This window comes from Theropithecus gelada, chromosome X, assembly GCF_003255815.1.
Source record: "Theropithecus gelada isolate Dixy chromosome X, Tgel_1.0, whole genome shotgun sequence".
NCBI classification, from domain to species: Eukaryota; Metazoa; Chordata; class Mammalia; order Primates; family Cercopithecidae; genus Theropithecus; species Theropithecus gelada.
Genome location: NC_037689.1, coordinates 129,584,520 through 129,601,656, shown reverse-complemented (window position 1 = coordinate 129,601,656; position 17,137 = coordinate 129,584,520). Strand labels below are relative to the sequence as shown.

The 17,137-nt window shown below is 37.0% G+C and overlaps 1 protein-coding gene across 4 annotated transcripts in view; it reads right to left on the bottom strand.

Moving 5' to 3' along the window:
- STK26 (serine/threonine kinase 26) overlaps positions 1-17,137 on the bottom strand; it is a 52,364-nt gene that overhangs the window by 8,628 nt on the left and 26,599 nt on the right. For 2 of the 4 annotated variants that reach the window (XM_025372553.1, XM_025372554.1), the window contains exons 3-4: positions 12,596-12,826; positions 4,078-4,134 (exon numbers count right to left, since the gene is read on the bottom strand). In XM_025372553.1, the coding sequence (XP_025228338.1) occupies positions 4,078-4,134; positions 12,596-12,826 (288 nt within the window). Of the gene's footprint in view, positions 1-4,077; positions 4,135-11,935; positions 12,002-12,595; positions 12,827-17,137 lie in introns of all 4 variants that reach the window. The other 2 variants (XM_025372552.1, XM_025372555.1) reach the window with 2 other exon arrangements.

Sequence of the window (17,137 nt, the reverse complement as noted above, 5' to 3'; positions counted from 1 at the left end):
CACATATCCCTTTATTTCCCCATCCCTGTACCAAAGCCAATAGTTCCAACTGGAATACAAGGAAAGCAATGATTAGGTTTCAGGAGAACTTGTAATGGAATATCTGAAAATCCCTCTTTAAAATAAATGGTTATTTTAAAATTCTGGTACCTCATAAAGCACAAACAGTGGACTGTACAATATTATTACAGGAAAGGGTGGGAATCTAAAGTCAGAGCCGAGGTAGAGTTCTGTTTGCTTCTGGAAGGAGGGAAGAGGTGGTGAAAATCAAACATTGCCCACTCTGCCTCACACTGGGAGGGATCCGTAGCTCTTTGGCACCTTGTGTATTTCATCTTTCATGAATGCCATATTTATGCTGAATAAAGGGCACTTTCATGATGAAATTTAACAGCTTAAAATAGAACTCATACTTTGGTCTCACCATCTAATATTAACTGTGGTCTGGGTATATAGTATCCTCCAGGGATGTCTGTAATTCAACAGGTCCCTTTCCTAGGTAACATTATCTATTTACTTTCAAATCTATCAACTTCCACCCCAAAGTTTCTACTCAAACAGTTGTGATTAAAGTAGTTTCTAAAGTCTTCTAGAAAGGGTGAAAATGGCACACTATTTTATTGATGGCTGGCAATGAACTTCTGAGGTACTACAAAAGAACTGAAGGACAAACGTCACACTACTTAAGATCAGTAATTAGTATCATCTGATCATAGGACATTAGCAAGGCCAGAGGAGGTATATCCTTGGTTATTTAAGTGATTGGGCAAGATTAATGTACGGCCTACTAGCTATCATTCTGAAGGATATCTAAAAGTAACATAAATAAGCCAGTATATTAGCTAATACAGAAGTTTTTAAAAATATTCAAGTAAAAACAACAAAAAGGGGATCCTAAAGATTCATGAGCTTATCTGCTATATTTTAGGTTCATGTTAAAATTCAATAAAAGTGAAGTCTCAATTAACTGGGTGCTGGAGGAGGATGGGAAGAAAGACTCTGTGGCAAGGAGACACATTTCTCCATTTGAACTTATCTTCAGTAACTGAAGACCTTGTCATGTCTCTAACAGATAACATCTCTGTCCCAGGGCAGCGTACTTGCCTTGTATAATTTGCCTCTGTTGTCAAGTGAGAATATGCAAGAGAGGGATCTTGACTCTTTCAAAGACTGTACATTTGTGAGCTCGTGGATCTTTGTCACACTTCTTTAACTTCCAGCCAGTCCCTAACGCAGTCTGCTATGTTATGCCCTCTCTTATGGTTAGCATATTATTTCTTTTTTCTTGGGGCTCATGTTTTATTCTAGTCATCTTACTATATGTGTTTTTGTTGCAAGCCACCACGATTCTTTTTGGAAAGAAGTGGAGCATAATAAACTCAATAAAATGATGTGCAATATACTCAAAGTCTGCTCACATATAATAAATTGCTTTTCAAGAATGGGAGTGACTCAAGGTAGACACTGTATAATGTTGACATAAATGACAAGTTGTAATCTTATGTTATTCCATTAGTTAGGCACCAGGCACCAGTTTAATGTGAGAAACACTCTCCGCTAAACATCCCTCTTAGTTCCTGTTGTTCTTAGTAGCAGAGCCTTCCTCTACACCTAATCCTGTCTTAGATTCCCCCAAATGATAGCATTTATTTGTACAGGAATATACATGAAAAGGGAATAGCACATTTTCTCATTATCTGCTCTCCCTGGAAACTCTAGTTAAATGAGTTTTCTAATTAAATCACAATATTATTGAATTTTAGAGCTAAGAACACAAAATTAGAGATTACTGATTCAATTTCTTCATTTAACATGTGAAGAAATTAAGACACAAAGAGGCTAAAGGGCTGCCCAATATTTGCCAGGCAGTCAGTGTTTGTGCTGGGTTTACGACCTAGGTTTTTTGATTCTTAACCAATACAGTACTAACAACATTTTTCATTCATTGAAACTGATACTAATGGCTATTTGTTTTATTAAGTAGAGTTCAGAATAGCAGGATGAGATTAAGATCTCACAATCATTTAACTTGGAGATTTCATAAAACTGACCAAACTACTACTAGGGGACACAGATTTGGGTTGTTGGTTGGGGTTAGGCCAGTGTTCACTGCTTAACATTGCTATCAGTGATCCTGTTAAACAGAGTCGCCTAGCTTTGCCAATGCTTCCAAAACGGGGAAGAGACATAGTGAGCACCCTAAGGGACCAGATAAGACAACTGATAAATTTGGAAAGGGCTTTTAATATTCAAAAAATGGAAGAAGGATAATGAAACAATTGAGAGGCTTCTTGTAGAGCTAATGAAAAAACTATTGAATAATACGACTCTGTGACAAGACAAATAAAAATGAGATCATTTAACTTCAAGAGGAGAATGAAGCCTGACTCCATATGCATGAAGGATTATTACACAAAGAAACATCAGTGGTGTTCTCTCACTAGAGAGGAGAGAAAAAAAAATGAACTCAGGCTTTAGGATATAAGAACTAGATTAGACACAAGGAAAGATTACCAAATTCAGCAACTGATTAAACTGACATGAATTCCTAGTAGTAGATGAGGCTCTCCATCAAGTTTAATTACCATTTCTTTAGAATGGTTTAAATATGGTTCTGCCTAAAGGAAAGAAAATCTCTTACGGTCATTTCTGTTCATAAAATTATTTGAAACTTTGAGTCACTGGCAGTCAGGGTTAAAGCCTTTACAAATATTTAATCACTTTCAGTTAGGAAAACTCATCTCCACCTAAAAAAATAAGAATTAAAATATTACTTGATTATTTTAATCAAAACACTTTCTTAGAAACAGCATACGCTATAATTTCTAAGGCAGAAGCATGCAAATAAAAAAATCATATAATATTAAAGATGGAAGGGAACTTAGAAATAACTTAGTGCAACTTCTTTGTTTTATAGAACACCTAAGTCCAGGAAGTTTGTGTCTGGTTCACAGGCACCTATAACCTCAACACCCTAGGCCAGCCCAGTGGTCATTCTACTACACTAAGTTGCCTCTCATAAGTCATACTGAATTTTAAACATAGTATCATATTAATAAAGATTTTTAAGGATGGGAAAGAAACTCAACATTGATAGGATCATACTAAATTGGAGAACAACCAGTGTTTCTCAAAGGCATTCTGTGTGTGAATGCATCTTCATTGGGTTGAATTTTCCTGCACACTGCAGGATTTTAGCATTTTTAGCATTCTGATCCATGACCACTGAAATGGTAGGAGCACTTCTAAGTCATTGTGACAACCCAAAATGCCATTACATTTCCAAATAACCTATAGAGGGGCAGAGAGAACTCTGCAAAGAACTGGATCTGTAGGCCTACCTTGGTTAGAACCCTAGTACCACTATCTTAGTCAATTCAGGTGCTATAACAGAATACCACAGACTGGGTGGCTTAAACAATATTTACTTCTCACAGTTCTGGAGACTGGGAAAGAAGTCCAAGATGAAGGGGCTGGCAGATTTGAGTTCCAGAAGGTCTTCTTCTCACTGCATCCTCCCGTGGTGGAAAGAAAGTCAGAGAGCTCTCTGGGGCCTCCTTTATAAGGGTACTAATCCCATTCATGAGAACTCACCTTCATGACTTAATTACTTCCCAAGGTCCCCACCTCCTAATACCATCACATTGGGGGTTAGGATGTCCACACATGAATTTTGGGGGGACACAAGCATTCAGTTCATAAAAATCACTTTTAGTGACAGTTATCTCAATTACATATTTTTTAAAAATATAAGAAAACTCAGTTTTTTTCAGGGATAAGCTTGCAAAAGTCAAACTGACAGCAACGGACACACACATCCCCTTCTAATTTGGGATACTTTATTTTATTAAGGTATTTGCATTCTTATGTAGTCTTAGGATGCCAGCAACATGTCCAAACGTACAATACATCTGTACCTACATAAGGTAGTGGTCATGAAAAAAGAATTTAATTTGAACATACTAACTAAAGCAACCACTTAGCGTGCCCAAAAGCCATTGATCTTCAATTAAAAAAAATAAGGTATGTGCATATGCACACATTTGCATCTGTGTGTAATTATTTTAAAATACTTACAAGATCCAGTGCTGAACCACCGCCCAGGTATTCCATTATTATCCATAATTTAGACCCCTGTAAAGCCATGAAACAATTTAATAATTACAAACCTGAGCCAAAATAACATACTAGCAAAAATATTAAATCTCACATACTAAAGCACAGATTCTATTTGCATGTTCTCATTTATTTGTGGGAGCTAAAAATTAAAACAATTGAACCCTTGAAGATAGAGAATAGAAGGATGGTTACCAGAGGCTGGGAAGGATAGTAGGGAGGGACAGTTGGGGATGGTTAATGGGTACAAAAAGTAGTTAGAGAAAATGAATAAGATCTAGTATTTGATAGCACAACAGGGTGACCATAGTCAATAATAATTTAATTGTACTTTTTAAAATAACTAGAAAAGTATTACTGGACTGTTTGCAACATAAAGAGTAAATGTACCCTGATGATGTGATCATTATACATTATATGCCTTTATCAAAATAGCTCATGTACCCCCATAAATATTTACACCTTCTTTGTAGCCACAAAAATTAAAAATTAAAAAAAAATAAAGAACAGATTCCAAAATATAGGTTTAAAAGTGGTTGCTTGGGAACCCAGAATATATTTTTTCCATAGAACATTCCAAATTTAAGTTCTGAGCTTAGACTACTCCCATACCTTTTTGCCTATGATATAGCTAAACAAATGAAAGTACTGTTTGTTATTGTTGAACTATTAGTAATTTTTATTAAAAAAACAGAGCTTTAAATAATTATTTTGAATGATATTGGAAAGAAAATACAGTTGCATTAAAGAATGAGGAGGTAAATGAGGGCTTGTACAAATTTTGGGTTTGAGTTTGAGGACAATGGACATTTTGCCTTATTTCAGTTGTTGGCTTTCATTTGTTTTGATGTACTTCTAACTTTTATCAGCTATGGTTAACGGACATTTTTGGTACACACATGGAACCTAGAAAGAATATTGTTCATTTTACCTCTGATGTAAATGGATAAGAAAAAGGGAGGGTGTAGCTTCAAAAACATATGATTACTCCAGGTGGAATTAACTTCTCTGTGAGCTGAACAAGAGGAAATGGGGCTTCTGGGAGGAATATATGTATACAAATCCTAAAACGGGTGTACACACACACATACCATTCAGTACCATCAGTTAAACACTGGAATAAACCATTAAACCCTTTTTGTTTTAGCTATAGCTTGAAATACAAGGGACACCTCTCTCTCCATACCATTTCATGAGTGGTATTCTCTGAATTTTTGTGGGACCACAGAGCTGATTGGAAGTAGAATGGTTGATTTTACTATACTGGCGGCAGCCAAGTAGTGACTGGACTGTGTTCCAAAAGTTGATTTTTAAGTAAGATGTTGGGAAATTTAAAAGCAAGCATTTCCCATAAAAATAATGCCTAGGTTCCTGGGGTAGTCCTCCCAAAAAACAATTTCACACAAATGTATTCATTCGTAGTATAGCATGAAAAGTACCAGGGAAACTCACTACTATTTATATCTTAACAATATTTCAAGTGAAAAAATATATTCAGCATTGTGCTTCAACTTGGGATGCCAGAAACACATTTCTCACCTTCACAACCCCAGCTGTGGGGTGAAGACTCTCAAGCTACCGCCAGTAGCCCTCAAACTCAAAAATCCCTGGGAGGTATTCAGGAGTCCAATTTAAAATTTCCAGGCATCTCCATGAGGATGTGACTTTATCAAGGCAGAGAATGGACTCCAGTGACATGATGATGAGTGCTTAGGGGATGGGAGAGAGTTGAAGAATCAGAGTGGAACTGACGTTGTAGTGTGGAGAATGGGATGTGGCCTAGGGTTGGGCCATGAAGGGAGGGCTCAGTTAACTAAGACAAAATGATTCTCCTTTCCGTATGCTGACACTATGTAGAATTTGTAAGAGAAAGGGAGGAACAGTGTTCCCCTACCACTTCCTCCAGTAATCTTGATACCCACTCTTCCTGCCATAGATGACCAGCATGCACTGCGAGCAGAAAGCGGAGAGTTTTGGTTAGCAGTGAAGTCTACATTAGGAAATAGAGGAAATAAATTCCCACAGTACTGGTGAGGGAAGAGGAGTTCCAGGAAAGGTTCATATAACTTGTATTTGTGTGTAGAACTTAGGCACTCACAACCTGAGAATTGTGAATCTGACGTATCTTTACACTTTTTGCAAGAGAAGAAAAAAGTCGTTCTTAAAATGGTGGATAGGTTAAAAATTGTTTCTTTTGCCACAAGTTTGTTTCTAACAAGTACTATACTCTATCATATGAATTCAGAGAGCTTCCCATTCACCTGACATTTAAAAGAAAAAGATCTTATAAAACATGCCTGTCTATTTTGCAGTTCTGCATGAATGAAAGCACCTGTTTTCCAAGTTTAAAACAATGTGTGCCTTTTTGTTTGTACTAATTCAAAACAGAAGCTTTCCAACTGTCACTAAAACGTGTTCATAGAAAGCTTGAAATGTGACTTTACAAAGTAGTATATACCATTAAGCATTAAAATTACAACTACTCAATTTCTAGATCTGAAAATAAGGAATCCTTATTTGTTCTGGAAATCAGTGGTGGTGAGGGCTGCACAACATGCCTGTAATCCTGGTATTTTGGGAGGCCGAGGTGGGAGGATCGCTTCAGTCCAGGAGTCTGAGAGCAGCCTAGGCAACATAGTGAGCCCTCATCTCTACTAAAAGTACAAAAAATTAGCTAGGTGTGGTGGCATACGCCTGTGGTCCCTGCTACTCGGGAGGCTGAGGTGGAAGGATCAATTGAACCTGGGAGATGGAGGCTGCAGTGGACTGAGATTGCACCACTGTACTCCAGCTTGGGAGACAGAGAAAATGGCAAATTTAGTGTTTATTTTGCCTGATTAAAAAAAAAAACATACAGCACGTAAGATTTTATAAAACTGGAAGTGACAGTAGAGATCATCTTGCCAAGAATATGGCTAGAAAATTTACCACTTCTGAGTCATTTTCTTCCAGTTTGGAATGCTGTGTCCCTACCCCACTCTCACCTTCCAACCCCTACCAAAATCATACTCAAGACTTAGTTCAAATGCTACCTCCCTAGTTTGAGGGTTATTGCACTTGATGTACTCACAGATAAGCAGGCTATTAATATGAGGCAAGTTATAAACACATATCTGGGGCTGAGCAGAGAGGATGAAACCAGAGACATCAATTTAGAAGTTGTCAGACCAAAGTAGATGAGATTAACCATAATATGCAAAAGAATAGGAATACATATAGTAGGCATTAATAAATAAACGTCTGTTGGATTGAATCTAACATGGGGCTTCTTAGAGGTATATTATATTAAGTTTAAAGCTATTCCTATTTTGAGAAAAGAACATTTTAAGAAGGAACAAACTTTCCAGCCTCCATTTTCTTCAAGTTTTATAAGAGAACTCCAAAAGAAATGTTAACAATAAAGGAATGTTCCAGAGGCACTGAGCATACATACACTGGCTGTAAGCACATACAGTTTCAGTGAAAAATAAGGAGAAGGCCACAAAGTCATACAGATGATTCTGAAATATTTTCCTTTATTCAATTCTTTTTTTCATAAATATTGGTGATGGTGGGTGGGAAGCAATATTTCCTTAACATACACAGAAATCTAAAGGCAATTTTCAGCAGCAAATAAAGGCATGATTCAAATTCTATTCAATGCTTGAGTGTCATTTTAAGATTTACATTGAACTAGAAAAATATTTAAAGATTATAAAAGATTATTCCAATATTATGAGATCAGAAGGGAAGGGTTTGCTTATTTTAGCACTCTTCATAAAGACTAACTTTGTCAAGAAAATCTGCCCAGTGAACTAAAATTAAAGGAAAACACTGTGGTCATACTGATGTGTTTGTCTGGTTTTTAACTCTTGTTTTTAAAAATGAAGTTATACAGTGAGCTCAGTCAAAATGAATACCTAGTACATTTTTTGCATGTCTCAAGGAAATCACTACAACTGCATACAGTTTCAAAGAGCATATAATTTTCTCTCAAATGTAATAACCTTTTCCTCCAGCTTACAGTGAGGTCTTAGTTATGGATGACATCCTGGGTAAGAACAACCCATTTCCCAGTTTGTTTAATTAACTTGACTCAAAATTCTCCATGTTACCTGAAATGGAACAACGGGCCACAATAAGTATGTAAGTTGACTGATAACGCAGTTCCCTGATGGTACTAAGAGGATGTAGCCTTGACTTATGTTGACTACATGGAACAGAACCCTGTTGTATTTGATGTGATTTTAGTTTAGAAAAAAATACAAACCCAAACAGTCATACTATGTTGTAATATATATGATAAGTAAAAGAGTTGGTCAACTTAAGAAAGTGATTTAAATAAATAGTATGAAAATGTTGTAAGATTACAGAATATTTCTTTCTCTGTGTGTACATACATATGTCTTGTAGAGAGACATATGTATATACACACACATTTATTTACTTTAAATAGATTCAGAACACAAATAACATAAGCCAGCTGCACATTTCTACAATCTTATCATGAAGCAACATGTTCTTCAAAGTAGTGTTTTACATCATAGAGTTTAATTAATGATGGGTGAAGGAGATAAAAATAATTCAATTTAATCCCTTAAGAAGCTATCTTGGACAATGGTTTGTCAAGACCAGCACTGGCTGGTCTGAGTACACTTTACAATCAAAATTTGGGACAAACAAAAAACTAGTTTTTAATTATTTAAAGATTAAGTAAATACTGGGTGACTAGCACATGTATACTACTATGCTACTTAAAAAACACCCTATATGAAATCTTAGGAAAAGAAGATATAGCTGTAACTCATTTTCTATGGGAGTATTGAATATGAATAAATAAGCAATCAATAAAATGGTCAAACCATATCAGTACCAATTTTTCAATATATTATGGAATAGCCATTTTAAATAGGGCTTATTTAATATTTTAGGTCAGCAACCAAAAATAGTGTATTTGTCACAGGTGCCTAAAAGTAGCAAGGATTCAGATTTGCCCTAGAGAGGGTCTGGAATTACCAGGATTCAATCCAGAAAAAGTAAACCAGAATGAGCAAATGACACACACACACACACACACACACACACACACACACACACACACACGACAACAAATTCCTGGGGCTATGTACCACCAAGGAATTGTATGGGAATTAGGAGGAGAACCTAAAACTACTGAGACTGCGTAATCACTCATGAGATCTCTAAAAAAGAATATGACGGGCTGAATTAGCTTTTTAGGAACAAATATTACAGCAAAATTATCACACAAAGGAGCAGATAATGATGTATGTAGTAAAATACAGCAAGAGCTAACACTTATAAGTAAATGCTGAAATTGGATAGAAATTACTAGCATTATCACCTCCTTTTGGAGGCCTTTTATTCATGCCACTCCTGAAAAGGACAGAAGTGACTACTTATTTATTTGTGTATCATCTATACCTTGTGCATACTTTAACCATAGAATCTGCATCATTTCAGTGCAATACTGGACTATGAGTGCCTTGACAGCAGTAGTGAGTTTGATCATTTTTTTATCCTCAGCATCTAATACAGTGTATAATACATAGTGGTTGTTTGGCTGTTTAATGATTCATTCTACTATGCATTCATTCCACATACATCTAATATTAGAATAAGTCAGGTTTTGTAAACAGGTAGTGAAATTTGTGATGAATTTCTATATCAGTATTAACGAATATAGATACAGATAGATCAAGAAAGTGATGACAAAGTCACCAAGATGGCAGAGGAGATACCAGTTTTAATCACCCCCTTCCTCCACATATACATAAAAAAAATCCCAAATATAGACAGCTATCCACAAACCCAAGTAGCCCTGGAAGGATTCAAGGACCCATTTAACAATCTGCAGCAACACAGTGGAGAAAAAAGAAAGAATACCTCCACAGAAAGGATCACTGATAAGATCAGCATACCTGAGAGGCCAGGAAATGTCTAGGAACAAAGATGAAAGGTGGAGGCTACTAGTATCACTACACAGTAGAAGCCATCATGGTCCCCAGTGGCCTGCTCTGCAGAGGACACTGGCCTCCCTTGCTGCTGAGGTAGCCAACAGCCATTTCTGCCAGGGAACCCCAGAGAGGGATACATGACTACAAAACTCTTTCATCTCAAGAAGAAGACATTGTTGAGCCACATGGAGAAAGAAGCCACCACTCTCAAAACTGGTGCAGGCTCCTGACCTCTAAGTCATGGCTGCTCCACTAGTGCCCGCACTACAGACCCAGTTTCTGTGTCTTCTCTGAGCTCAACCATACCTCAGACATTGGAGCTACTGCCACAGTGAGCTAGCTCACACCCCAGGGCCCCAGAACCAAGGTTTCTCTCAGTGTGCCTATGCTCCGGACATCCACACAGTCACCACTGAAAGCTAGCCTGAGTTCTAGACTCCAGACCAGCTGAGTGGTTGTACTACACCCACCCACAGCTCAGACACTTGAGCCAATCACTGCCATAGTGAGCTAGCTCACATCCCAGGCTCTGAAGACAAGGTCCCTCTGAGCGTGCCTATGCTCCAGACACCAGTTCAGATGCTACAAATAGCTAGGCTCCACCCCACCCTTACAGCCACTGTAGCCTTGTGCAGCAGAAGTGGGTATTTGTACCTAGGACATTGGTATTACTATTGGCCTGGGCCCCAGAGCATGTCCCTCCAGATATGCCTATGCTTAAAGCCTTAGTTCTGTGGCCACTCCATGGGCATCACTCACTAGACATTAGTGCCACCTCAAGTGGGCCCACAAGCCAGACCCAATGCCAAAAGGGATCTACTCAGCAATGATTTCTCTTGTGGAAGAAAAAGAGACTGGGGGGACCCTAGCAGTTCTCACCACCAAAGACCTCAAACAGCCCTCACCACTGTTGTAGACACCCAAGGTATTGACCACTGGGGATCCCTGCAATCTTTGTCAACACTAATCTCAAATGACAAAGCTGCACAGGGACTATGCTCCTATGCCCTCATTGGAGCCAGAACCACTGCAATCCACCCAGCCATTGCTCTCACACCGTCCTACAGAGGAAGGTCTTTTCACATTGAAACCTGTAATGTCTGGAAGAGGCGATTGCTCTACCAACTGCAGAGACATCAACAAAAGGCAATAATAAACATGAAAAACCAAGGAGACATCTCATCACCAAAAGAACACAATAGTTTCCCAGTAGTTGACTTCAAATAAATGGAGATTTATACACTGCCTGACAAATAATTTAAAATAATTATATCAAGGAAGCTCAACAACCTTTAAGAAAATACAAAGAAACAAGTGAAATCAGGAAAACAATAAAAGAACAAAATGATAAATTTAACAAGGAGATTAAATCATTTTAAAAACTCAGAAATTTTAGAGCTGAAAAATACAATGAATGAAATGACACAATACAATAAAGTGTCAATAGCAGAACTAATCAAACAGAAGAAAGAATCTGTGAACTTGAAGACAGGTTATTTGGTAAAGGTATAGATGGATATTCGAAGTTTTATTTGGTCAGCAGAGCATAAAATGATAGCATTAATATTTACGCAGGTCAACAGCTTAATTAGTTATAGATACACTCTTTTTGGCCTATAGATCAACCAGTAACAACAAACACTTCCCTCCTTTTAAACCCTGAATGGCAAAGATCTAGTACAGTCTTCATTTGAAAAACTGCAATACAAGGATAAACAGTTTTAATTTAAAAATGATTCAAACTGCAAACTAAGCTAGAATTCGTGGAGGCTTTTTTTTTTTCCAGCTATTTATTGTTCACATTTCAACAGACACAAATCCTGACTTCTAACTATGGAACCCAAGAACCACTGGGTTTTACCAACCAGTTTTCTGCTATGTAGTAACATCTCCATCTGCTGGAACTTTAGGTATCTGCTAATCCCATGATCCTGGAACCAGTAAAAATCCAACTTTTATTTGGAGGCAGAGGCAGATGTTATTCCACTTAATTCCATTTTAACAAATATTTATCACGTGCTTAAGATGTGCCATACCCTGTGCCAAGGGATGTAAGTACCAGAACTGATTAAGCTAAACTACCTGCTATGAAGGAGTTCACAACCTGGTGGGGGAGACAAATGTGTAAATAACTACCACAACTCAATGAAATAAATGACATACTTACATGTTCCATCAATTCTGAGGTTGAGACAGTCAAGACCATTGAGAATAGTGTCTGGAAATGCAGGGGGATAGCTCTTTCCTGACAAAGGATATGTCTCCAGGACCAGCTGCATTTCTGCTCCTCCGTCAAACCAAAAGTTCAGGTGTGGAAAAGGGGTGCAGCTGAGTACTGGGATGCATTCAGGATACAGCTGCTAAATCTAACAACGGTTTATTTGGCACTATAAATGGAGCTGGATTCTGCCTGGAGGCCATAGACTGCCAAATCCTAATTTAAGACATTGCCTTTCAAAAAAATAGAATTAAAAAACTTCTAATGAAAATACCTTATGACTTAAATAATACAGCACACACATTACCTTTAAATATGACCCATAGTATTTTGTCACATATGAGCTGTCACATTGACTCAAGACAGTTATTTCTTGCTGAATGTCTTCTATTTCATCTTCGGCTTCCTCAAGGTCTATGATTTTAATAGCAACGACTTGCTGGGTACGGTTATCAATTCCTTTGAAAACTTCCCCAAATGAGCCTTTCCCAATGCGCTCTAATTTTGTGAACAGTTCTTCTGGATCAGCTATGTTATTCTAAAGGGAGTGGGGAGAGAGAAAAAGAAAGAACACAAACGTTTTGAATCAGATTTTTTTAATGAAGGAAACTAAATCACATAAGACAATAACAAATTTTTGTAAAAGCATACAAACTTCTTTGACTCCCCATATGTGCTTTGTTAGAACAATTGTAATCCCAAACAGGCAGCTAGTCCATATTCTAGTGAAACACACACACTAACTGAGCTTAGCTGATCCTGCTACCACAAACATTCTCACACAGCAAATACAATCGGTGCATGCCAAAACATTAGGCACTTTTTGGAATAAAGCTGCTGATTATACACAGTTTACATATTAATGCAAATGTAGCAATAGTGGGAGAATATCTAACCTAAGCTAAGGTGAACTGTTTTAAGTTTCTAACATTCTGCCAATATTACCTTTTAACTCTCCTCTCTCTCCAACTCGCATATCCCAATCATCTTAGCTCTACTTCCAAACCGCCATCTAAATAATACAGACCGCAAAAGACTCCAGGCTTTACAGGTCTTTGTTTTTCTTTAGTTGGAATCTTATCTATGTGAAATGTTATCATCAATAGCTGAACTAAGATTCTATACCTTTGTACTAATTGCTAGTAATCATGAGAAAATGGTAATACATTGAACTTTCACAACTCATCTCACAGTGAAGATCCAGAATAATTTAACACTTCAATAAAATCTGGAATAAGCGTAGGCTTTTAAGGTTAACAAATGTATAGGCATGACTTAGATTTATAAATTCACTGTTGTTTCCTGATTCAGAAATATTCTGTATCTTATAATATACAATTTTGAATTAAAATTTTACCCCAAGACAAACTTTATACACTTATACTTACTTAAACTCATATTGCTGGAAATATACTGCTGATCAAGTAGAAACTCAAGATGGCCAACCCTGCCAAAAGCACATTAAGTGCTTTATTAATCAAAAACTTTGAGTTTCTTCAAAATATAGGAGGATTCTATCAAGTTCTGGTGAGCTGTGTCTAATTTGTCAACTGTACATAGAATATCTGTTCATTTACTACAATTTTACCTAGTTTCATTTTATCGTCAATTTCAGAAGACTATTATGGTGTCAGCCTGTCCCTTTTATCTTCCTTATTAGACAAAGAGGCCACTGAAAATATTGTTTTTCTCTTATCAAGTTCTTTGCACCATGATCACCAAATGGACACACTACTACTCCAGTAAACCACTACCTTTTGAGGTAACTCCAAGACCCATGACTGCTTTTAAAGAATTTTACCAAGTTCTCTTTTTACACAGCCTAAAATACAGTTTGTACATGACCTGTTTACCTTATAAGCTTCCCCATTCTTTCTGATTGGATGTTTTTCCATTTCTAAAAGTTGTACTTTCCATATAGAAGTCTCTGAAACTGCAAGCTACTTGTGTATCCCCACCCACCTCCAGTACCCACATGGAACAAACACATCTTGAGCTTTCCATACGGGCTTTTAAAAATAGTTTAGGCTTCTAGTAGGTTGCAAATGCATTTTTAATGCTCATATTTTGTTATAATACCCTCTCAAAAACTTGAGTGCCATCATTATTGATTTCCTTGGTGTCCTCTTTTACCAAGACCTTGTATTTCATTGTGACTACTAATACATAGTGGCTAACCCACAGTTACCTCTTCCTACTTTTGGTGATGGTTCTTGGTTTTGTAATACCTTGTGGAAAAAATACTTACTACATAGTTTGGTGATGGGTTCACTCCTTATAAATTCCTTTGGAAAAAAAGTATTTCCGTTTTCCTGACACAGTTATAAAACAATTCTAAAATTTGGAAATGTATCATTTATTTGAAGACACATAGGATATATCTTCTGATAAGACACTCTGGGAAGTGTATGTATTCATTAACTTTAAACAAGAATCTTCTGTTGTTAAGGAACAAAAACGAAATCTTCATCTTCCTAATTAGTGTTTTAAAAGGATTTGATTGAAACAGTCAACTTGAGGGAGGATACGGCTGTTCCTTGCTTCCTACAATAAATGGGTTCTTACAAATATGTAAATCAAAAAATTTAAAACCAGGTCACATTTTGCATTTTAAAGAAGCACTGAAGTAAACCCTAATCCATGGATATAGTTTAAGATTTTAAATTGAAGAATAGCAAGTTAGACACAGAAAAAGAGAAAGATCCATCATTTACACAATGTTTGCACTTCCTACTCTTATTTTGGGTCTAACACTGCTCCTACAAAACACCAACTTTCAGAGTGGAGGGAATCATGAAAACAAGATTTCACTAATATAACCTCACTTCCCTAGCTAGCTAAGGGATAGAGACCCCTGCCACATTTACTAATCGTGAATCCCTGATAGATAATACAAAAGTTATAATTCCCCCTTCATCATTTTAAACTAAAGTATCCTAAGTCTTTGTTAAGACAGGTTTCCTTCCTGTTTTTAGCACAAGGGCAAAGATCAAGTAAATAAATAGCAAACATCCCAAGGAATGCAATTAAAAGCCACTTAAATAAAGAATCTAGTTTGCCTAATCATTCCCATCATTCTTTGGAACCTCTGAGAAAAGTCAGCTCCCAAATCAAATATTCTTTTAAGATTACTGAAATTCCAACCCAAATGCCCATCAATGACAGACTGGATAAAGAAAACGTGGCACATATACACCATGGAATACTATGCAGCTATAAAAAAGGATGAGTTCATGTCCTTTTCAGGGACATGGATGAAACTGGAAACCATCATTCTCAGCAAAGTAACACAAGAAGAGAAAACCAAATACTGCATGTTCTCACTCATAAGTGGGAGTTGAACAATGAGAACACATGGAAACAGGGAGGGGAACATCACACATCAGGGCCTGTCAGGGGGTAGGGGCTTGGGGAGGGATAGCATTAGCAGAAATACCTAATATAAATAACGAGTTGATGGGTGCAGCAAACCAACAGGCACATGTATACCTATGTAACAAACCTGCACGTTCTGCACATGTACCCCAGAACTTAAATATAATAATAAAAAACACTGAAATTTCTAAATATTCCTTACCTCTACTGCAAAAATCACAATGTATTAACTCTATCTGCGTTTGTATTGCCTTCTCAAAGCTGCCCCCAAAAAAGAGCTATATGTTCTGTAGTGTCAAATAGGAGGAACTGCTAAATTAACCTCATATTGACTTATTAATGGCAGACGACTTCCACATGCCATACCAAAACAGGGCTACAAAAACGAAAACCTCACAGATACACCTCCTCAGGACAATCAGATTACTCCTTGGCCCTGTTTTACCTGTTATTTAACTTGAATTTGCACTCTTCAGCTTTAAGTACACTGTTAGAAATTTAAGTCTTATTCAGAAGGTATCATTACCACTAAAACAACAATAACAACAACAACTATTTAGTATGGAAATATTCTGAAGAAAGTCCAGAAGGAAACAATGTTAAGTGAACATCTTGTTTGTCTTCTGTGTAAAGTCAGGAGCAGATAGAAGGCTTCTTGGATACTTAAACCACAGAAACAGAGAGCTGAAAGAACTCTTACAAGTTCTCTAAGTGCTCTCTGATCCTGGCTATACATTAGAACTGCTTATATCACTTTTAAAATGTGGATACTTAGGCCTTACCCCAAAACTACTGATTCAGCCTATCTGAGATTGGGGCCTTGCAAGCAATACTTCTGAAAAAGCATCCCAAATGATTCCTGTGTAGTCATTTGAATATTAGTCTTGACATCAGCACTTGAGAACCACTAAGCAGATGGATGTGAAATTTGTATACCTGATTACAGGGAACCAATTATCCTTATCTTTCCCAGGCAAGCATATGGGTCTCATTTAATTTTGTACACTAAAAGTGGACAACTTGGAGATTAAAGTAAAACCAAGAGGACTTTGGCATTTACTATACATACCTATATTTTTAAAAATGAAGTCTGCAACACTTCTTCTAAGGACATGTCTCTAAAATTAGCACTGATGACCCTTGAACAACATGGGTTTGAACTGTACAGGTTCACTTACACACGAATTTTTTTCAACCAAACACAGATCAAAGATACAATATTTCCTGAATGTGAAACCCATGTATAGGGAAGGCTGACTTTTCATATATGTGGGTTCTGCAGGGTCGACTGCATGACTTGAGTATGCACCAATTTGGTATACACAGGAGAAGAAGGTATCCTGGAACCCCGAGGGATGACTCAAGATTAGAAACACAATGTTTGTCAAAACACAAGCAATATATCCCATACTCTTTGTGCACATATTATTAAACATTGTTTACACCCAATATAGTCTATGTATCATCGATAGGG